Below are 24595 nucleotides of genomic sequence, written 5' to 3' on the forward strand. Positions count from 1 at the left end.
ATGCGAGTTTGTGGATCTCTATGCGAGTTGTGGGTCTCCATGCGAGTTTGTGGGTCTCTATGTGGGTCTATGAACCTCCATGGGATTCGCTATCATCTGGAACCACGGCCAAAAGTCACTCCATCGTTCGCCGGCAGATTTTCGGATATTCGCCAGGCCACTCCCGAATCGTACTCTGTGTGTCTCTGTGCAAGTCTCTTGGATTTTTCAAGTGAGTCTATGGGTGTCCAATTAAGCCGACAAAATTCCATCCGAGTCGATCATTCGCTGGGCAGCGTTGCAGATATTCGTTGGACAACTCCTGATTCCGTCTACCGGCTCATCCCCCAAACTCGACACGAACGTAAAAAACATCGCTGATCAAACTCCCCGTCACTGGAAAGTAGAACACAGTCTCCTCGACGAAGCCATCACAATCACCAACCACTGCCTTGCATCACAGCAGTCCGCATACCGACGGCCAGGGCTTAACTTCAAGCCGGGTCTGTCCGGGTCAGCGACCCGGTATATATTTCCGCAACCGGCACACCACATCCAGTATACCCCTCGCTCTGGCTGCGGCTACGACTTGTCACGTGCCACCTACTTCCAGACTCGGACTTTAATCCGACTGCTGAGCAGCTCCGGCAGAAGGGAGAACCACAGACGAAGACCATCGGCAGTGACGGGAGTTACAGAGACGGCACTTTCAGGGTGGGGACATGGAAACTAACAAGTCGACCAGCTACCCGGGGAAATATTCCACGAGGAATTAACCCGTGGTTAAGGCTAAGCACGGCTCGCACACACACAAAGATACCATCTCCCCAGAGGTCGCAACCGGGTACCCGATACCCGTACCCTACCTGATACCCGGCTACCCGTACCCGGCCAGGTACGGGTACCCGTTTGCGACTCTGGTGCAGCCGGGTACGGGTAGACCGTGAGTCACTGGTGAGTAACTGTTTGTCACTCATTTCCCAACGTCTTGTCTCTTCTCACAATTCAAGTTCCTAGAATCAACCCACCCGCGCCTGCAACATGGCTTCATCCCAGAGGTCGCAATCAGGTACCCGATACCCGTACCCTACCCGTACCCGGCGGGGTACGGGTAGGGTACGGGTACAGCCGGGTACGGGTACCCGTTTGCGACCCTGGTGCGGCCGGGTACGGGTACGGGTAAGGAATCAAAACCCGTTTGCGACCTCTGCATCTCCCACCCTGCCGTGTCACCGTTTCCCACCCCGACTGCGCCACCATCACACCCACACCGCCGCCCTGATATCGCACCGCACAGACAAAGCGAGGTGGCAGAGACGCAGTGCACTTCGCCTGGCACTGACAACTACCCGCGTCCGATGCCCTTATGGCCCCCGCATCAAGGACGATCAGTGGGCACATTTATTAATTTAATGACTCACCGCATCACCGAGCCTCGCCCAAGCCTGGCTCAGCGACCCCACCACCAGACTGCAGCGGTTTCAATCTTCTGCGGAAATGGGCAGCGCTTAATCGGATCCACGCTAACCACAGATGATGTCGATGCCCGATCCACGAGTTAAGAATACAACTGCAGAATCAAAGAATCTCGCTCTCCTGCGGCTACAAACTCCAAACCATGGCCCACGTGACCTCGCGCTGCCCCAAATATAAATCTGAAGGCGGTGGGTGGATGAGTGGGTGGGTGGGTGAGTGGGTGGGTGAGTGAGTGGGTGAGTAGGTGAGTGGGTGGGTGGGTGAGTGGGTAAGTGAGTGGGTAAGTGAGTGGGTGGGTGACTGGGTGAGTGAGTTGTGAGTGAGTGAGTGGGTGGGTGGATGAATGAGTGAGTGAGTGGGTGAGTGGGTGGGTGAGTGGGTGGGTGAGTGGGTGAGTGAGTGAGTAGGTGAGTGGGTGAATGAGTGGGTGGGTGGATGAGTGAGTGGGTGGGTGGATGAGTGAGTGGGTGGGTGAGGAGTGGGCGGATCTCCCATTCACCAACTCTCAGACAGGGCAATTGAATGGCCGAACCACTGACAAGTGAATCCCGAATAGTTGCTCTCAAAAAGCTCCAGCCAACAAAGGAATGCCGAGAGCTGATCCAGCATCTAAGCATTTACTATTGTTCAGCAGCACCGTGGAATCCATGGTATGCGCACGTGTGTATGCGTTTACGTACGCGTGTACACATGTAGTGGTTCGACCCCCAATCGCAGCCAACATCAGTAACAAAGCGTCGGATATGGTCCCGGGCCTCGACTAGGTCGACTCAGCCTTCAAATGCTTATCTACTGCGATGTGTACCTATCAGCGAACGGGGAGATGAAGGGCAGCCGGGTCTGGTGCTGGCTACACCCATCGCCTTGTGTGCTGTTCCAGCCTTAATAGGTGCTCGCTGACAGCACACAGGCACACACACACAGGCACCACACACACACATGCACACACACACACACAGGCACCACACACACATGCACACAGGCACACACACACAGGCACACACACACAGACACACACAGACACACACAGACAGACACACAGACACACACACAGACACCACACACACACATGCGCCGCACGCACCGCGCACGCTTGGTGCCGGACCCGCGCGCGTCGCGTGTGCAGGTGACAGCTCCCGCTCCTCCTTCACGGCGGGTGGCGGGTGGCGGTTGGTGGTTGGGGCCCGAAAGCAAAGGAATTAAATTGGGTGCCCCCCCTCCCCTGACCCCCTCCGACCACGTGGGGTCAGGCGCAGTTGCATCCCCTTGCACCAGAGGTCGCAAACGGGTTTTGATTCCTTACCCGTACCCGGCCGCACCAGGGTCGCAAACGGCTACCCGTACCCATACCCAGCCGGGTACGGGTAGCCGGGTATCGGGTAGGGTACGGGTATCGGGTACCCGGTTGCGACCTCTGCCTTGCACACGCCATGCCAATGTCGCACTTGCTCCCCGTATCTCCACCCCCCCATCCACCCCCCTGACAGCCATCCAATCATCACGTTTCCACAGTCATCGCCCCTCCACCACTCTCACCATGTCAATCCATTCCCCCTCCCACCCCTCCCATCCCACTCCGACCAGTGGTGGAGCGTGGTTGATTTAAAAAAAAATGCCCGGGCACTCGGGATGATACGAGACCGCCTGTCCCAACATCTCAGACTCCTCATAATCAACGTTTTTTGGGGGTTTAGATCGCGTTATTTATAAATGTGTCGTAACCCTTCACCACCCGACACGGCCAATCAGCAAAAAAAGTGTCACGTTGACAAAAGACAAATAGTTCACTGCTTTAGCCCACCGGTGTGTTGAAGCGTGAAACCACAACATTTACAATTTGAGTAGTACGACGTTTCGCTGGTAATTGCATCCAGCATCATCGGGCAATTCGCCAGAATGGTGAGGCTCTGCTCTGTCTCCCGTTCTTATATAGAGCAGCAGCAGGGTGACGTCATCATTAACTCATCAGGTGCAACGATTTGAAGGGGGGGGGGGTTAATGTAATTATATACTAGATTAGTAATAAGGCAGTTGTTACGATGCGAGTTGTAAATTAGTAATCAGTTGGAATGTGTTTTATTGTGATTCTTCGTAGACCGGAGCCCGGGTCCATCCCCCCCTCTGGCCCCTACAGACCCCTTGTGCAGTTACACCGCCTGCACACCCATCGAGAGCCACGCCACTGCTCCATAGACTCACTCACGTAAGCCCAATAGGGTCACCAAGAGACCCGGAGAATTCCATCGAGAAGCACGGACTCGCATAGATCCACGCAAACCATAAACGTACGGACAAATGAGCCACACGCACGTGCGGGCAGGGACCTCGTTCAGCAGTCGATTGACATCGGAGGCTGCACGTGTCACATTGCAAATGGAAGGCACATTGGTCGTAGTTTGACTGTTACTGTCACTACAAAATGTTACCAACTCTCAGACAAACGCATCACCTTAGTGATTATCATTTAAACTGCTATTACAGCAGCAGCATTGTCGTCGTCATCGCCACATTGGAATTTACAAGCGGATCAGGGTGCTGGTGCAATTGCACGGTCTGTGTGTGAAGACTCACGGCCATAAAGATTACACACACAGACAGAGAGGGACCTTTGCATCCACTGTGCATCATCGCGCCTGGGTTAGTAATTCAGTGGCAATTAGGAAGGAATGCGTGACGATGCTGGAATCTCAATCTTGCGCGGCGTGCGTGCATCGTTCGCATACCAAGATAGATGCATCATCATCATCATCCAGCAGCAGCAACAGCTGAGGTGTATCCACTGCTAGATGAAGGTACCCCCCCCACCCACTCCACCAAGCGAAGGGCCGGCCCTGAGATTCCCCAACCACAGTAAACGTGCAACGCTGGGCCAACGTTGGTACGTGATGGGAACCATTGACCCAACGCTGGGCCAACGTTGGCACTTGATGGGAACCATTGACCCAACGTTGGTTCAACGTTCCATGCTTACTGGGGATCCACATGCATTCCGCTGCTCGTCAATCGATCCCATATATATACATGCACAGATATCATAATTGATCCGATTGCTACATCTCCGTGGTGGTCGTATTGCTTCATTTGGAAGTCGTTCTGTCACCAGTCTCGGGCATCAATCCCTGTCCAAGCCCACTCACTTTACTGAAGACATTTTTTTTACACCTTTCGCTCTTATCAGAATCAGAAATCCGATGAGCTATGAAGCTCTTTGTCGCAGACCTATTGTAAGGTACGGGGTCAGCAAGTAACAACAACACTTATTGTTCCCTAGATCACCCCACGACCCCTTAATCCCCCCTCCCTCATAACCGCCACTCTTTCACTTTGCCCGCTCTTCATATTCTCATGATACGGCTCTCACTCATTCCCCATTCATTCAATCCATTCATCGTCGTTCGCATCATCACAGAGTTGCCCCCATCGCCTCCTCTCACCCATTTCATTCACATCGTCTCCACCATTGCATCCATAATGCACCACTGTTAATTATGCGTAAAGCGCCTTGCACGAGGCGCTATTTAAATGGTTTAAGATAAGATACCCAACACTTAATTTCGCTTCGCTGCTTAGCTTCCCAGCATGCACCTCGCACACTTGTCCTGTGACGGCTTAGTTAAGTGATGTCGCAACAACAACAACAACTAAAATTGTTGTCGTTACCATTATCGTCACGAATATTTGACATTTTTGTTCTCATATTTTCCGCCAGTATCCATGTGTGCGTTGACACGTGTAACATAGCTGGCATGATGCAACGACTGTAAACTTTTCTCTTAGGGCCACGGTGAGTCCTTTACCCTGCCTTTTTTACCACTCAGCTCCGTGTTCCCAAAAGCATCACAGACCCCTCCTCATTTAATCATTTTCGACTTCACGTATCCGTCAAATGTCACAAACAACAGGGGTCATGGAAAAAACTGCCGCCGGGGCAATATTGGCACGCGTGTGGATTACGGTGCAGTCGATGGTCATCGCCGATGATGGTGCCGATGATTGTGGTGGTGGTGATGATGATGATGTTGGTGGTGATGATGATGATGGTGGTGGTGATGATGATGTTGGTGGTGGTGATGATGGTGGTGATGATGATGATGGTGTTGGTGTTTTCTTGAAGGCCGTGCTAATTAGCAAGCGCCACCCCAGGACCGGCGCTGTCCTCACAATCACTCAGGGTGTGACTGACGGTGATGGGTTGATGGGTTATCATGTCTCTTCGGAGGAACAATTTTCTGACAGGGCAATACATGACCCGCCGGCAGTGATGATCATCCCATCGTAACATCTGGTCGTTCGATGATCAAACCCGAACTGGTATAATAATGGTAATCATGCTATGCCGTATTGTGATAATGATGATACTGTAGGCAAACCGGTGGCGCAGTGGTTAGCGCACTGCGCTTTAAACCCGGTGACCCAATCGATGTTCGATTCGAATCGTACGGATTCAATCTTGATTTGCGAACATCAAAGTGTTATATGCACCAGTCCTCGGTCGTTCCCGTCCTTCAGCAACCCGCGATGACCAGCGTGGTGAAGTATGGTCAAATAACCCCCGTGTTCGATACGGCTTAGGGAGGCATTCATATGCAGCTCTGAACTGACAAAGGGGCGGTGCACGATGCATTTTAGGATTTCGATGCCGATGCTGTTGCTGATGATTCTGCTGCTGATGATGATGATGATTCTGCTGCTGATGATGATGATGATGAGACACGAACTGGTGGTACGATGCAGACGACGAGACGCAATTCAGAGATCGCGAAGGGAGACAAATCCACGAGACACCCTCGACTCGCGCGACGCAGACGCACAATGCAACTGCAGCTCACATCCCTCGGGACCCAAGCGTCGCAAGGCAACACGCGGACTCAAGGACGCTGCTGATGCTGATGATGCTGCTGATGCTGCTGATGCTGCTGATGATGCTGACGGCGACCACGACGATTCTGACGATGATGCTGCTGCTGATAACGACGATGATACTGCTGCTGATGATGATACGGCTGTTGCTAATGCTGACGAAAATGCCGCTGCTGCTCCTGCTGATGCTGATGATGATGCTGCCCATGCAACCGATGCTACTGATTCTGCTGCTGATGAAGATGCTGCTGCTGATGCGGATGATGATGCTGATGATGCTGCTGATGAAGATGCTGCTGCTGCGGATGCCGCTGCTGCTTGCTTCTACCGATGGTAATGCTGCTGATGATGATGATGCTGATGATGCTGCTGATGATGATGTTGATGATGATGCTGCTGATGATGATGTTGCTGCTGCTGTTGTTGAAGCGACACGACGGAGCGACGACTCACCGGCAGAGTCGTCCGCGTCCATGGCGGTGAGTCGGTTCAGAGGCTCGCCGCGTCGCGCAGCCACGGCTCTCGCGTCTCTCTGTGCCCGCACCACGCAGCCTCCCGGTTCCCCCCTCGCCCCCACAACCCTCCTCCTCCACCCCCACCCCCACAACCCTCCTCCACCCCCACCCCCACAACCCTCCTCCACCCCCACCTACAACAACCCCCTCCTCCATCCCCCCTAACATCCCTCCCCATCCAATCACCCCACCCAATCCCGCAATCCCCCCACCCTCAACCCCCCCACCCTCAACTCCCCCACCCTCAACTCCCCCCTCACAACCCCTCCCACCCAATCCCCACCCTCAACCCCCCCACCCTCAACGCATCCCCCACAACCCCTCCCACCCAATCCCCCGTAACCCCCCACCCTCAACTCCCCCACCCTCACCCTCACATCTCCTCCTCCACCCCCCATGACCCCCACCCTCACCAACCCCCACCCCCCAACAAACCCTCCACCCACAACCCCCCACCCCACCCCCCATCACCGCCAAACACCCAAACTCCGCCCAGCTCAATCGCGATTGGCCCAACAGACGCTCGGAAACTGCGCCTCGCGGGCCAATCGCAGCGCGTCACTGCCGCGCTAACCCCACCCCCTCCGGGCGAGACGCGATTCTGATTGGACGAGACAGACGTAGTAATTTGCATATCGGCAGCGTGAAGGAGACGGGGCAGCCATCTTACGTAGGGATTCAGTTTTGCGTTAACAACTTTAACGCACGAAATTCCGTAGCTTGTTTGTGAAGATTCGACAGAATGCCGTCAGGCACCTGTGGTGAGCCGTGTATACGGAGAGGCTCGCGTGCAAGCGGGTGCTGGGTGGATTCCAACATCGCGTGGCATAGAAAAGGTCTTAATCCAGCAGTAGATTGGCCATGACTGACCATACTGAATGGCTTGATCGCGCCGATCAACAATAATCAGCTCGTTACCTCTCGGAAGCTAAGCGGGGTTGCGCCTGGATAACGCATGGATGGGCGACCACAATGCATACCGAGTTGTCATCATGGACTCGCATAGAGACCCATAGACTCGCATAGAGACCCAGAGACTCACACAGAGAACCATAGACTCACACAGAGACCCATAGACTCACACAGAGACCCACAGACTCACACAGAGACCCATAGACTCGCACAGAGACCCATAGACTCACACAGAGATACCCATAGACTCACACAGAGACTCACACAGAGACCCATAGACTCGCATAGATACCCATAGACTCACACAGAGGCCCACAGACTCACACAGAGACACATAGACTCACACAGAGACCAAGAGACTCACACAGAGATCCATAGACTCACACAGAGACCCATAGACTCACACAGAGACCCACATACTCACACAGAGACCAAGAGACTCACACAGAGACTCACAGAGACCAAGATACTCACACAGAAACCCATAGACTCACACAGCATAGACTCACACAGAGACACACAGACTCACACAGAGACCCATAGACTCGCACAGAGACCCATAGACTCGCATAGAGACCCATAGACTCACACAGAGACCCATAGACTCGCACAGAGACCCATAGACTCGCACAGAGACACATAGACTCGCATAGAGACCCGTAGACTCACACAGAGACCAAGAGACTCAGTCTCAGAAACTGATACGGCTCACATAGATACCCATAGACTTACATAGAGACCCATAGACTCGCACAGAAACTGATAAGCTAATATAGAGATCCCATAGACTGACACAGAGACGCACATTCTCAGAAACTGATCGGCTCACATAGAGACCCCACAGACGGATTCACCGACAAAAGGATGGAGTGGTGGGCTAAACGAGGTGGGGGATATTTCCCCAGCATTTGGGAAGTTACAGACGCACAGGTTTAACAACAACAACAACGGCGGTGGTGGTGGTGGTCCCGTATTATTTCCCAATGAGCTTCAATGCTCAGGGGCCATACATTTAGTACGGACGCATGGAGGGGGTTAACCCGGGGGGTCTACTGACAATGCATAGGAAACGGGGGTGGGGAGTGGGGTCAAGTTTTGACAGATTTTTGCGTACCCACTAAATGGATGGCCCCTTAGCCGACACACGCAAGTGTCGTGATAAACGACCTTATCAGCTCGGTGGGGGGGAGGGGGGGCAGCGATCGGTCAGGTCGGGGCCCCAATATTTGATCTGAGCAATTTGCGGAAGCCAAACGTCACTGCTCTAATTAATAGATAAACAAAATGAACGAAGGCGTTTTAATTGATGAGATTAAAAAATCTAGATTTGAAGCTTTCGTGACTGCAGGAATCCATATACTCTTTGGTTATTTCGGTAAAGTCATGTAGGTAAAAAAAAAACTAAGAGTATGAATCCTTGCAGTCACGAAAGCTTCAAATCTAGATTTTTATTTTTTTTTTAAATCACGACGTTTCGATGGCAACACAAGCAATCATCATCATCTGATGATACCTACGTGACTTTACTGATGAGAAAAAATGTACTAATTTAAACCGCGCTTTAAATACGCGGTTTGTTCTTTGACACTTGAAAAAATTGTGATTTATCAAGAGGGCCTCAACTCGTGCCGCATGCCTGCCCCCACGCTCGTTATGTGACGCTGCGACCACCGCTTTGCTTGAAGTCAACAAGGGGTCATATTTGTATTTTTCTATAACCAGGTAAGGGCCCACTGAGGCTGTGTAGCTCGTTTTTCAGAAGCGACCCAGGTTGCCGCAAAACTATTTAAACGAAGTGGACTTATCGTGTGGAATATTACAGCAACCACATAATCTAAACGGTGTGATGTTGATTCTAAATGTGGAGGGACGGGGAGGGTAAGCAGAGACACACAAACTCCAAATACACAGCAGGCGTCAGGGTCGGGATCGAACCCACAATCTCCTGTATACCAGGCGAGGTAGTTAACATCTCCTAGCCACCGTGATGATGATGAGAGAGAGACGCAAACTCCAAATACACAGCAGGCGTCAGGGTCGGGATCGAACCCACGATCTCCTGTATACCAGGCGAGGTAGTTAACATCTCCTAGCCACCGTGATGATGAGAGAGAGAGACGCAAACTCCAAATATACAGCAGCAGGCGTCAGGGTCGGGATCGAACCCACGATCTCCTGTATACCAGGCGAGGTAGTTAACATCTCCAAGCCACCGTGACGCCCCATTGTATCCACCCTACAGCGAACGATGGACTGAACCGACCCCCCCACATCACAACCACCACTCTCATCCATTCCCCCCCCCCACCCCCCTAAACTTCACACGACCCGGTTAATGTTTCACCCGAGCGTTTGTGCCGTGACAAGGGAGGCACGCTCGTGTTTACGAGTTCGTGACCATTGCGCTTTTAATGACGGGGCTGACCGGAATGTTCCCGGATCTCAACGGTGGCTAGGAGATGTTGACTACCTCGCCTGGTGTGCAGGAGGTCGCTGGTTCGATCCCGACCCTGACGCCTGCTGCTGTATATTTGGAGTTTGCGTCTCTCTCTCATCATCATCACGGTGGCTAGGAGATGTTGACTACCTCGCCTGGTATAGAGGAGGTCGTGGGTTCGATGCCGACCCTGACGCCTGCTGCTGTATATTTGGAGTTTGCGTCTGTCTCTCATCATCATCACGGTGGCTAGGAGATGTTGACTACCTCGCCTGGTATACAGGAGGTCGTGGGTTCGATGCCGACCCTGACGCCTTCTGCTGTATATTTGGAGTTTGCGTCTCTCTCTCATCATCATCACGGTGGCTAGGAGATGTTGACTACCTCGCCTGGTATACAGGAGGTCGTGGGTTCGATGCCGACCCTGACGCCTGCTGCTGTATATTTGGAGTTTGCGTCTCTCTCTCATCATCATCACGGTGGCTAGGAGATGTTGACTACCTCGCCTGGTATACAGGAGGTCGTGGGTTCGATGCCGACCCTGACGCCTGCTGCTGTATATTTGGAGTTTGCGTCTCTCTCTCATCATCATCACGGTGGCTAGATGTTAACTACCTCGCCTGGTATACAGGAGGTCGTGGGTTCGATGCCGACCCTGACGCCTGCTGCTGTATATTTGGAGTTTGCGTCTCTCTCTCATCATCATCACGGTGGCTAGGAGATGTTGACTACCTCGCCTGGTATACAGGAGGTCGTGGGTTCGATGCCGACCCTGACGCCTGCTGCTGTATATTTGGAGTTTGCGTCTCTCTCTCATCATCATCACGGTGGCTAGGAGATGTTGACTACCTCGCCTGGTATACAGGAGGTCGCTGGTTCGATCCCGACTCTTGACGCCTGCTGCTGTATATTTGGAGGTTGCGTGTCTCTCTCTCTCTCCCCCGTGGTCGTGTGGAATTTTCTCCCGGGTTCTCCGGGTTTTCCTGCCTACATTTAGACATGTATTTGGCTGCTATACATTTCCACATGATAAGCCACTTCGTTGAGATATAATTTGTGGACAGGTCGTTTTTTTAAAGAGCAGTGCAGCTCAGTGCGCCTTACCTGGTAAAATAAAAAAAAGTTTATATATTTGAAAAAGTGTATCTCGCCTTCTTGTCTCGAATGCTAAGCAGCTTTTGAGCCTGGATAGGGTTGGCTGAGGTCACCGCAGCCCTCTGCTGACCAACCCACACAAAGTCTGACCATACGGGCTTGTAATTCGCTCAGTCTGTCAGGGTCAGGGGTCGCCTAGAGTTTCGTTGCCGAGTTGGCTCGGTGCTAAGGGCTACAGCAGTGGTATGTAAGTGTTCGGCATTCGTTTTACGCGTGTGTTAGTCACGCGTTCGCTTCGTGTGTATTAGTCGTGTGTGTTGGTAAGGCACGCGTTTATGGTTGTGTATCGGTGAGTTGCGTCACTACGTGGTTCCTGAGCGTTGTCCCGTGCACCATTCGGCGTTCGTCCTGCACGGTATCCACGCCGCAGCCTTCGCCTTGCCCTCGACAACTCAAGTGTTATTGGCTAGCTTGTTAGGGTGAGTGGGTAAAGTTTTATTGGCTAATCCATTTAGGTTCGAAAATGGGCATTTGTGTACACATTTCATCGGCCACGCGGTTTTCCTTCTGGGAGAGCATAATTTCAGCAGCACTGGATCAATGCAAGCAAACCAAGGATTGAATTTCGATGTAAAGCTTTCGTGACTGCAGGGATTCATCTTCTTGGTTCTTTCGGTGAAGTCACGTAGAATGGAAATAATAAAATAATACAAATTAAACATAGACTCTGTCTCCTCGACAGACCTGTTCTCCACCTGAGGACGGCTACTTGCGTTGTGGCCGAAACGTCGTGAGAATTATTTTATTATGTTTATTTTTATTATTTTATTATTTCCATTCTACGTGACTTTACCGAAAGAACCAAGAAGATGAAACCTAGGATTGGTTTTGACAATCAGTGTCTCGTCAGCAGAGTCAGCCTTACTTGAACCTTTTCTGGTGAACTATCAGCTGTTTGGAGAACTGTCAGCTGTTTATAGATAAGGACTGGTTTGGCATTTAGTGTCTTATCAGCAACGTCATGCTTGCTTGAACCGATGCTGCAAAGGTTCGGGCTAGATTTTGATTGGCTAATCTGGGCCACGACCTGACAGCTGTTCCTGTTGAACTTCTTTCGCACTGTACCTAATCGACTGTGCTAATCGGAGGTGCGGGGGAAGGACAACAAACGAAATAAATGAGTTTTCAAACGAGATTTTAAAAGTGCATAGCTCCTCCAGTGGCTTCCCGACATCGGAAGAGCGTTCCAGACGGCTGTAGAACAGCACCCGAAAGCGCGCGTTGTGGTGACCGTCTTTGTTTGATGGTTTGCCAGAAGCCGCTGCGAGGATGACGGGGAGTTCGCGCGATGGTTTTTGCGCCTTGGCGAGATCAACAAGCTATTGTGATTTATTTGCGGCGAAGCACTTTGTGTCTATACAGCCTTGTCACTTGCAATTCACGTTTTCGGTATTGATGTTCGCAGCGCTGACATAGAGAGATAGGGCGGGGATGGGGGGAGAGCTTTTGGAAAGCAGGAATTCGCTGACAAGACCAGTTCTTTGGGATCACGCGTGAGAACGAGGAAACAAATGTTTTGGTTTTATCTGAAAAAAAAACGAAAGCTAAAGGACACCGCTAATTTTCCAAAATTAATTCTAGATAGCGAACCATCGCCACCCTACCGCGAAAACGTGGCAGGGCCCTCCTGAAAAGGAGTCCTGAGACCCCAGCGAGACTTTCCAGGCTAAACGAGCTTAATAAAAACAAAACATCTTCTTGGTTCTTTCGGTAAAGTCACGTAGAAGGGAAGTAATAAAATAATAAAAATAAAACATAATAAAATAATTCTTACGACGTTTCGGCCATTATGTTTTATTTTTATTATTTTATTATTTCCATTCATTCTACGTGACTTTACCGAAAGAACCAAGAAGATGAATCCCTGCAGTCACGAAAGCTTTAAGTCGAAAAAAAACAAGACAATTTGAGAGATCTTAAAGACCGGCACAAAAGTCGCCGGGGTGGAGGGACAGAAGTGGCCGGGGTGGTGCTGAGCTGGGAGCGTGAGAAACTCCGACAAGGTCTTGAGACTCCCGTGTGAGCCCCTTTCCTCCGCTGCTTCTCTCTTCGTCATCCTTTCTGCGCCCCCTCCCTCCCTCGTCCTCGGCTCGCTCAGCAAAAAGGATCGTTCACACAAGAGGACATTCCTGGCGAGACTGGCTGGTGGATAACTCTGCACCGCACGCTCGCGCATTTGACAACCGGGGGGTAGGGCGGAAATGTTGCGGCGCTCTCTGTTTAAGCTGCAAGTCCCTGAGTGAAGGGGGCATTGTGTATAACACGTGGACTTCGACTCAGCAGAGAATAGCAAAGTACATTGAAATTACAAATCACTGGAGATTAAGGTCAGAACCAAAATGTCAAAAGTGGGTGGGGGGGGGGAGTTTCTGCACAAATGAGCAAACGAGGCATCGCTGCGCGCCTCCCGTTTTTCAGCCCTGGGCCAGTGGTGGAAATTCCACGCTACTGTGACGGGCGCGAGCACGCCCATAACACGACCATTGCGCTTCCACTGCGCTACCGCTACACCCCCCCCCCCACCTACATTAAAGTTGCTACGACTTTTCCGATGATGGAGAAGCCCCCCCCCCCGTCCACTTCCAGACCAGCCGGTCTGGCTGCTCCCCCCCCCCCCCAATACCGCACATCGCTCAGGGTAAACAACTCGGGAACTTCCTTCCTCCAACGTTAAACATTTACCCGCCGTGCATGGGCGTCAACTCACTGCAGCTCAATGGCCAGAGCAAGGCGGAGTGGGGTGGGTGGGTGGATGGGGGAGCTTTTTAAATCCTTTATATTAAGTTCACTTGCTTGCTTGCTTAGGACCGTGCAAATCTTTCGGTCGTTTTTTAACCCACTTCCCGTGATCCAATCGAGCTGACATTTTCCACACAGACTCGTTGTGCGTGACAATTAATGTTCGTGGAAATTTTTTTTCCAAAATTTTACACTTTTTAGGACAAAAAAATTATATTTAATTACCAATTGCTTAATGCTGCCATGCAATCATCTGGCCCATAGGTGGCAGCCATCTCAAGCCAGAGGACGAGAGGACTCTAGCCGCCACGCATATAAAAGATTTATAGTGAAAAACTTTGTTTTTACGGGTTATACTTGTTCCCCCCCTAAGCGAGGGCCCAAGTAGGTATTTCAAATAAACGTCACAAAACAATTTGAAAAGTACGGTCTGTTTCTCCTAGGACGCGTGTTTTTCATAACGCGAATTGGATATAACGCGATGAATGTATTCGGGAACACATTTTTGTTTGTTACATAATGCGCGAGTCGGAATAAGCGGTCACGCGGCTGCCTCTGCGTAGCGTCATCATCGCACCGGGCATTGGGATTCTGCTGGATGCTTCGGGATGCTTCTCAGCTCAAGGTCGGACAGGACGGAGTTGGAGCCAGAGACCTGCGATTTGTCAGAGGACAAAAAGAACGAAATAGCACCCAAGTACAAATGCATCTCTTTACGAGTTACATTGAGTCCAAGCTACAGACAGACGGGCAGGGCGAATGCTTTCACGTTTACCAACCAACCTAAGTTGTATCTTAATTTTGGAGCTTTCGTGACTGCAGGAATTATTCTTTGGTTCTTTCGGTTAAGTCACGTCTAAAGATATTATTTAATTTATTATTTTATCTTTAGACGTGACTTAACCGAAAGAACCAAAGAATAACCTAAGTTGTTTGAGAGCGTCAATGCAAAATCAAATTAAAACATACCAAAAATAAAACGTACTTGGGTCCGTCAAAATCAAGAGTCAATCCCGGAGCGGACGGTCCGACACAAAGGCAGTGGAAAAAAACTGCAACGTGCCGGGCTAAATCGGAGCAGCACGAGCACGTGACGTGGAGACGCAAGCGAGTTTCAACATTTTATCTTTAAACTTTTTTGTATTTTATGGCCCCCTCAATACCCCTCCCATTAAATGCAGGACCTGGTACATCCATCCCACGTTGCTTTAGGCACACACGACAGTGCCAGCGGAGTGCAAGCTGACCGCAGAGCGATGGCTATGAAGAGGAGGAGGAGACCAAGAATTGTGACCTGGACTTACTTTCGAGACCTAAAATGACCTCACGTCATGCCCAGGTCTTTCAAAGCTGCGCCAGGTGCCGTGCAGCGGAATAAAGGTCACACACACACACACGCACACGCGCGCACTACCGACCCAAGATCTCGATACGAATCAGTTCCATTCCACCCAAACACAGGCCCCGTTTCCCAGACTGTCAGGGTTACACCAGGACAGGTGGAAACGCCAACCACAAAGCACCCACGAGTGCGGGCTTGGTTGATATTTTGACTCACGTGTCAAACTTTAATACGGCCGCTGTGCGTTGTGTTTTTGCGTCCGCACAGTGCACTTCGCACGCAAAGTGCACCTAATCTGCTGCTACAAGCTGCCGAGGAGGTGATACAACATCGTGGTTGTGCCAAATAAAGTGTTTGGCTGCTAGTAATGTCCACATGATGATAAGCCAACTTCGTTGAGAGATCATTTGTGGCCAGGTCGCTTCTGAAAAAGAGCGACATAGCTCAGTGGGCCTTACCTGGTTAAAAACAAAGTGTATAATGTGTATAGTGTAATAACTCTCCCACGTGTGTTCGGGCTGCACTGCGTGCTGTTTAGAGTGTTGTCCGACGTTTCGCCCAGCGTGCTGGGTCATGGAAGGATTTGCCACTCGTTTGACAAAAGTGGATAATGGGACGATTGTTTCGATTTAAAGCTTTCGTGACTGCAATGATTCATCTTCTTGGTTCTTTTGGTAAAGTCACGTAGAAGGGAAGTAATAAAATAATAAAAATAAAACATAATAATTCATTCAGACGCTGTCTCCCCGACAGACCTGGTCTTCACCTGAGGACGGCTGCTTGCGTTGTGGCCGAAACGTCGTGAGAATTATTTTATTATGTTTTATTTTTATTATTTTATTACTTCCCTTCTACGTGACTTTACCGAAAGAACCAAGAAGAGGGACGATTGTTGTTTCCCAATTAATTGACGTGCAAGAAACCTTTAAAATGTGATGAATTTGGACCGCGACGCAGGCACACGCTGACCTCTTCCTTGAATGACATCACGGGATTTTCAACGCCCGCCGCGAAACAGACGGCCCCGCAGCATGACACGCGTTAGGCAGCCGCAGTGTGAACCGGGGCGACCAGCAGGTTCCTAATCCGCGAACCACCTTGCAACAAGTGGCAGACGTGCGAGCCCGCACCACAACTCACCACACTTTTTTAGACTTGGGCTCAGTACCGGATGATGCTAGTGCGGGGCCTGTAGCATATGTTATAAAATGGGGCCCTAATAAAAAAAAAACACACAAATATTAAAACACAATGTTTAACTTGCACAGTAAAGTAATTGTATTTTTTCATTTGCTCTACAGCCAGATAATACGACAAATCGCTAACCTTAAACACCGAGTCGCTCATAAAAATTGAAGGCGGTACAGTACTATAGTAATAGAGCAAGTGCAGAATCACTGAACCGAAATTGATAGCTCGAAAGCATTTAGCGCGGGGCCCTTGAAAGTGCGGGGTCCGTAGCTGCTACCTACATATGTAGTAGCTGCTACATATGTAGCTGCTGCTACATATGTAGTAGCTACTTGTGCCGCTGGGATCATCCGGCACTGCTTGGGGCTCTGTGTGCGCGCGCGGTCCACAGCCGAGCGAGTCGAAGGGAAGCCTCCAAACACGGCGCGCAGCGCCCCCTAGGGGAACTCGTCGCAGGTCCCAAGCTGTGCAGCGATCCGGAGGGTCGTCGTCGTCGTCGGAATTGGGAGAACTACAAATACATGGGCAGACTGGAACGTTTCCTTCCCGCACGTGTCTCTCGAACCATGGTATACTTTTCTTTTTGAGGTCGCACACAGTGTAATGGACGAATGTGTTGAGTGAGTTGTTGTTGTTCCACTGTGCTTGTGGCACCACTGCCAACGCACCTCCCCATCAGCACGGTCGGCTACGTAGGGCGCGAAAGAAGTTCGGCATACGTACACAGCAAGCGAATGATGTGGTTAACGTTGCCGAGGTCGGCTGAGATTCCGACGCATCGCGGGTGAGTGAAGTCACACGTGGGTGAATCTCACGGGCAGTGCTGAATGAAGGAACGAGGGGACAGGGAACGTACGTAAATCAAAACCATTTTAATATACTGTAAAAAAATGAAACATTTTCCTTGCAGCCACATTACATTTTTTGTTAACAACACCTGAAAACCGGCAACTGACACGTTAGAACAGTAGTTTAGCAATAACTTGCGCGTGTGTAATTGAGCTCTTTTGAAAAATGGAAATCTCAAATGCGTCGGTCTGGTTTCTCGCTTGCCGATTGTTCGTGAGCTTGCGACTTCGCTGCTCAAGAGCATCACGCAGCGGATGTTTCAGGCGCCGAGAATTGGCCCGACACCTTTGTTAACACACCTGGGCACGATTCGAGAGAAATGCGATTCAACAACGGGCCCCTCGTCAACCTCCTACAAGGTTGCAGCGGTCCCCGTACGCTCGGGTGCAAGGGCCGTTTCCTTGTTTGCCGCCAGTACAATCAACGCCACAAGTCCAAAATAAAAATGTGAAATTATTTCCAACGTTACAAAAAAAATTCACGGCCCATTGACTTGTATGAACACCCAGCTGTAGTCTATGGAAAAAAAAAAATTAAGATATGAAATACCTGTTTTCCACCTGCACATCCGAGCCGAGCCAGCGCGAGGCCCTCGTGGTACGGGTGTTTTTTTTCCCCACCTGGCTATTTGCTGTGCTGAACCAGAACCAAACCGCCATATATACGCGCTGGCCTCGCGAAAAGACGTTTGAATCTGGCTCGATGGCCCGATCAGGGCCAGGGATAACCACGTGCGCTGAAGTGTCGGCACACGCAACGTAAGACACAGGGTGGTCACGGGGGCAATCGCAACTTCACGCGACCGTCAGGGGCACGGCTCGGTTTCTGTAGTGGGGGTGGGGGAAACTCTTTGGGAGCGTTCCCCCCAGTGGCACATGACTGGCTCGGCACGGCTCAGTTGTGCGGTGGAAAAAGAAGAGGAATCGAAAGGCTCTGGCCTGAGTCTTAACTAAATTGATCGGTTGAACTCTTGAATAGAATTGTGAATTTGGTGACCCAAAGGGAGGTTCAAGCACTCGATTGCTCAACACGTCACTGCCAATGGAGTCAATGCTTGTTGCCAAACGTTAGTATTATATACAATCAATATTTCAATCAATATAGAGTAGAATAGTACTGCCTAGGTTTTCCTGGTTGTGCTTTGCGGCTCCGACGTGTTTTCGTGGTTAGCCCGCGCGTCGTTCGGCACAATGCCTGACCTTTCGCTCCACGTGCTACCGAAGGAGATCCGAGCACGCGGGCCGAAACGTCGGACCTCACGTCGAACTCGTGCGCGGCACGACCGGACAAACACATCGGGAGAGCGAGAGTAGTGGGACGCTCCCGAACATTCGAACTTGGCGCGTGTCACATTATTAAGGTCACACGTATGGCTCTCTAAATGAAATGGCTAAAATAAAATAAAAACATGCAAAAGTTCGATTGTTCTCTTGGTGCAAGCTGCTACGACTCAATCTAATTCGAACCCCGTGTATATATATAAACTAAGCATTGCCATCGTCGCAGAGCCGAATGTTTTCCACGCGGCGTTTAATATACAACGCTCAAATGGCCCCTGGGGATACAAGTTAATAACCGGCGCCGATTAAAGTTCCACAAAGAGATACGGGACAAACGTGATTACAGTGCTGTATTATATTGCAAACCCATATTAAAAAAATAACAAAAATAATTGGCGACGAATTGTCATTAACAATGGCAACTGTTAGCACATACGACGACGGTACGCGCACACAGACACGCGCACACAGACACGCGCACACAGACACACGCACAGACACGCGCGCACAGACACGCGCGCACAGACACGCGCACACAGACACGCGCACACAGACACACGCGTGCCCACAGAAATAACTCTTGACTCGTCCAAAGGGCAGCAAAGGAGTCGGGACCGACTACGCACGCATCCCGGCACCACCAACAGCCCCCTGCCTCCTCACGCACGCGGACAAATCGCGTCGCTAGCAGAGAGCCATCAAGCCCCGAGCCTCGCCGCGCCGCGCTCTCTCCCCTTCTCCGCCGAATATTTTTGTGGGTCGCTCGCAGACTCGACTGGAGCAGGCGGCTCGTGACCGGTCGTAGCCAAAGGGAGAGGAGGAATACTCGAGGCGGGGTGCCGGCTCGCAGGCAATATTTTACGGGCGGTTTTATTTTTTTCCGGGTCTCTGGAAGACTCGTTCGCGTGGGTTGCCCCGTGACTAGTTAGCCGCCTCGGACACAGCGAGAGGTTGTATACTGGATGCGGTGTGCCGGCTTGCTTGCAGAAATGTTTTCCGAGCCGCCGACGTATCGGGAGTCGGTGGTACGTTGGGCTCGTGGCCACGGCGAGCGGTATTGCTGGATGTGTGTGGGGTGCCAGATCGTCACCCGAGGCAGAGCCAGCTGACGTGAAAGCGCTAGCCGCCACGCGGTTCTCGCACGCAGGCAAAGGTGCTCGACCGCTCGAACCGACTCGGCCACTTCCTGAAAATTACGAGGAACTCATCGGAACAGAATTACGAGGCGCAGGCTGGAAACAAATAACGGTGAAAATTATTTGTACCAAAAGGTTATTTGAAGGATAGAAAATAAAAAGTGCGGTTGTGACCAATGGCTTCATTTCTGCTGAGTACGACAATATCTTGGGGCACCTGGCACACCGCAGCACCCAGCACACCTTTCGCACATCTCCCTCGCCCCGTGGGCAACGGCGTGGGTTCCATCCCGGACCCTGGCGATGCCTGTTGTTGTTTAGTTGGAATCCGCGTGTTCTCTCTCTCTCTCCCCCCACGGTGGTCGGAGTGTGGATATTCTCCTCCAGGTCCCTCCAGTTTTGCCCCCCCCCCCCTACCACCGCTCCACATTTAGAATCAACGTGCATTTAGATTATTTGGTGGCTACTTTACCAGGTAAAGCAGTGGGCTTTACCTGGTAAAATAACAAAAAACACATTTTAGTTACTTTTAGAATTTGTTCCTAGATAGCACCCTGGAAAAAATTCTAAGACATTGATTACAACATTAGGTAGGGGTAGGTAGTGAGCGGGGGGGGGCTCACGAAACCTGGAGTTTTGGATCTGTGTCAGGAACCAGGAACCGACGCTCACCGTTGCACAAAAACGCGCTACCCCTCCCAGACAGAGGCGATTAAAAACGATCGCGAAAACCACGACATTTGTCACGACCACCTCCACGACCACCGTCACGACCACCTCCCCCATCACCTCAACGACCACGGCCGCGACCACGACCACCTACACGATCACCGCCACCACCACCACCACCACCGCACACGCATCACCACCCATGCATTTGTTCTCACGGCCAAACGGAACGACCTTTAAAAAAAAATGTCGCTCGCGATCCTTGCGACAAAAAAACTATTCAAGTGAGTTGGACTGCTGCCGTGCTACGAACCCAACGCTGCGCTAGCGCCGACAGAAATAGTTCGGACCGACTCCCGAGCCCGGGGCTAGCATCAAGGCCACGCTCGATTCCGCGGGTGCAACGGTTACGGAAATCGTCCCCAGCGATTGCAGACAGGCGGCGGGCGGCTTTCCCGTTGGAACAAAAATGTTGGCGTCCCAAAATCTGAACAAATCGAAATCGCCGCCTCCCTCCACCGCCGTGGGAAACCGAGACGGCAACTTCGGATCGAACGAGAGACGGCACAGGTCGGAGGCGGCAGGACGTGACTGCATGACGTCGCGTCGTCTTCGCTTGAGAGAACCGCTTCGAGTCCGATGCGCGAGTGGGATGTTGACGGATGAAAGGGAAAGCCGCCCTCCTGATTCATAGCGTCTCCATTAAGCAAGGCTTACATTGCAATACACCGGCGTAAACCGAGTGACCGGCAATGATGGACTGCATCATGGTTTGATGACCGTCACTGCATTCCGTCGGCCAGCAATTTGGCAAAGTCGCTCGCGGTTTAACGACGCTGGCCGGCTAAGGATCGCCGCGAAAATCGCAGTCGTGGATCGCGTTAGGCTTGTGGAGCCCTCACAAGCACTAACGCGGCAGACCTCTAAATACGCAGCTTCCATTTGGAGGTTTAATTCAAAGGCTCCTAACGTCGGCCTGCCCGTCGTGGCACTGAACGTGGGCCAACGAACGCCGGAGGCCACGTCTTCGCGAGGGGCGCTGCACGTTCGAGGGGACGGGCGAGAGAATTGAGGCCGCACCGTCCCCGTGTGACTCCGGCGAAGGGGGACGGACAGGCGGCGGTAACAAGGTTTCTAGATGGGCCCCTTTTCAAATAAATCGGCCGACACCTCCGGTGGAATGCCACGAGTTAGCGCCGTGGTTAGGGTCGCACACCTCCGGCGTACAAAGCACCGGGACAAGGCCGCCTCTCGATAGCGGACGCAGTGAGGGGGGCGAGACGATGCGGCGAATGCATCGCCGGTCCTGCGCGGTGCATTTATTTGGCAAACTGACAAAACGTCCTGGCGGAAGGTTCCCCGAGAACGGCGGCTACCTCGTCAACGAGAGGGATGGCGACGCCGGGGTAACCGTGGCAGGTGGCGACCCGAGCTGGAACGCTCACGGGGCTTGGCAGGCGACAGACCGAACGTAAAAAAATAAACGCGGTTCGCGTCGCTGGACGGGATACCGGAACCCAAACGCTCTGGCAAGGTTTCGCCCGAACTCGGTCTCAATTCTCAGATGGGTCATCGTTCCTGCGCTCTCCACTCTTAACCGATGCCTCCCTCCCCCCCCCCCCCCCCAAAGCAAATTAATCCTTGTGCCCACCTCATCACCGGTCTTCCCTAGCGACTGTCGTAACGCGGTTGGCGTGGGCCCTGGTGCAAGGAATTAAATGCGCCCCTAACCCAACCCACCCCCGCCAGTGCCTGCCCCCCCCCGCCCCCGAAATGAACTGCTTTTTGTGTTTAGTTTGTTGTCCTTTCCCCTGCACCTCCCGTTAGCTACGTATGGCGCGAAAGAATCTCAACATACATACATACGTACGTGTATGACCAGCATGCAACAGTCGACCCAATTATTCTCCGGATACTCGCTCGCTCTCTCTAGAGCTCCATCTGGTGGAACCTCTTGCAGGCGGGTTGCTCCTTTAACCTTTGTAGAATTTAATTAATTAAAACACCACATTAGCTGGATGCTCCACAAGCAAAGAAATCCGTCTAAATTAACCTCTCCACCCCCGCCGCGTCCGGATCATTACGTTGCAATGGAAAACGTTAAAAGGTGTTTTCCCAGCAGGTGAAGGAAAGGGTTTACACTACCGCCAGTGTCTGTGTGTGTGTGCACGTGTCTGTGTGCTGCATCACACCGTGTCACACCGAATCTCTCGTAGTCCCCACGTAATCTTCCACAAGCGGACGATCCCTTCCCCCACCTCCCCTTCTTTAGATACAGCCCAAAGCAAAGAGCAGGACGAAAGACGTAAAAATAACAAATAACCCACGGCAAAAATACGGAAAGGTGGCAGCCGGTTAAAGTTACACTTTTAAAACGTCGTATGTAACAAAAACTACGTGGGTCTGCTCTGACCGCAAAATTAGCAGAATATTCTTTCGCTCCGATAACTGCAGTTTCAACTGAACCCCTTCCCACCGTGGCAGCCGCTGCTTCCGGCGGTGTCTTTACTTCCAACTTGGCCAGAGTGGCGCCGTCTCTGCGTTCTTGCGCTGGGATGGCACGGAGTGCGTTCCTTTTACAGCATTGGGCACCGAATGGTCAGGAATGAGATTTGAGCGCATGCGTGAGCGTGAGCGTGCACGTGCGTGCACACGCATATGCGTCAGTACATTCGAGCGTGTGGTGCGGTGCGGTGCGAGCGTACGGGACTGCGTGTGCGTGCACGAGAGCGCGCGTGCGTCGGCGCACGCAACGACGACGTGTCAGTGAATGTGCGTGCGCATGCGAGACCGTGCGGCGAGTGGCAACGTGTGTGTGTGCGCGTGTAGGCGCGCGCGTGTGTGTGTGTAGAGTCCCCCCCCCACGCATGGACACGTAGAGAGAGAGAGACGAAGAGAGCCGGAGAGTTGGGGCGTGCGCCGCGCGTGGCCTTCCCTCCCACCCCTCCCCCGAGCACGCCACTACAGCAGCTTGCACTTCTTGGAGGAGCTCCTGACTGGCGGGGGGCAGAGCACGGCACGGATCGCCTCGTCAAACACCGTCTTCAGTCCTCGCTGGGTCAGCGCCGAGCACTCCAGGTACTTCACGCTGCCTGCTCACGCGCACAAAGACAAAGGTGCCCCCCCACCGCGACCCCGGATAGCCGTTTAACAAACTGTTGGGCGGCGTTGGCGAACTCCAGTTGAGGCCCGGCGAGGCACACGGGGCGGTGGGTGGCCAGCACCACACAACCGGTCGTCCACCATTGTCAACCCCAGTGCTGATGTTCACACGCACACACACACACCGGTCACTCATTTAAGGCTGATTTGACCTAGGGGAAGGGCTCCCAGGACCGGTTCGGAAATATTCGTAACAGACGTTGCCGGCGAGCGTGCGTCGAAACTCGGCTCGCCGGGTTCGTGTCGCGGTGGTTGCTCGGCCTAGTCTTCCACGCTAGCCAGACGTCTCGGGACGAAGGTGAGAGTACCCACACTTTACGGCACCACACACGGACCTGGCGATCGACTCTGCCGGGTTGACAGAGGTGGTGGTGGTGGTAAGGGGATTAAAAAAACTTGCACCAAATGGAACCGGCGACCTCAGGACGGCACCTCTGAAGGGGACACGCGGCGCAGCGTCAACACCGCCGATACGGCGACGGAGGCAGATCGTTGTTTTGTTGAATCGCGCGCGGGCACGTGCGCGATTCAACGACACATTCTGTCCACTCCTCGGTGAGCAGCTCGAGCGTTGCGAGGATTGCGGCGAGGAGGCGGCTGGGGGAAGCGAGGTGGCCGGGAGTGGGCACGTAGTACGCCCACCGTGCCACGTCCTGGCGGGGGATCGCCAGCGTGTTGTGGACAACGAAACGGCGGACGGTGGCATAAACTATTTTAAACTATTTTGTTCGTTTTACCGGGTAAGGCGAACTGAGCTATATATATTCATAGCTCTTTTTCAGAAGCGACCTGGCCGCAAATGATAGCTCAACAAAATGGCTTATCACGTGGAAATTTAGAGAAGCCAAACACTCTAAACACACGTTTCTAAATGTGGACAGAAAAACCGGAGG

General features: G+C 52.2%; 2 protein-coding genes across 2 annotated transcripts in view; both read right to left on the reverse strand.

Moving 5' to 3' along the window:
* The window catches only part of LOC144730289 (cytohesin-1-like), a 94413-nt gene extending 87553 nt beyond the window's left edge, over positions 1-6860 (reverse strand). The window contains exon 1 of the mRNA XM_078610981.1: positions 6769-6860. Within this exon, the coding sequence (XP_078467107.1) occupies positions 6769-6790 (22 nt within the window). The 5' untranslated portion in view covers positions 6791-6860. The remainder of the gene's footprint in view (positions 1-6768) is intronic.
* A 10599-nt stretch (positions 6861-17459) lies between these two features.
* LOC144730290 (ras-related C3 botulinum toxin substrate 1-like) overlaps positions 17460-24595 on the reverse strand; it is a 30768-nt gene continuing 23632 nt past the window's right edge. The window contains exon 6 of the mRNA XM_078610982.1: positions 17460-23632. Coding sequence (XP_078467108.1) covers positions 23502-23632 — 131 coding nt within the window. The 3' untranslated portion in view covers positions 17460-23501. The remainder of the gene's footprint in view (positions 23633-24595) is intronic.

This window comes from Lampetra planeri, chromosome 35 (genome assembly GCF_965212315.1).
Source record: "Lampetra planeri chromosome 35, kcLamPlan1.2.h2, whole genome shotgun sequence".
NCBI lineage: Eukaryota > Metazoa > Chordata > Hyperoartia > Petromyzontiformes > Petromyzontidae > Lampetra > Lampetra planeri.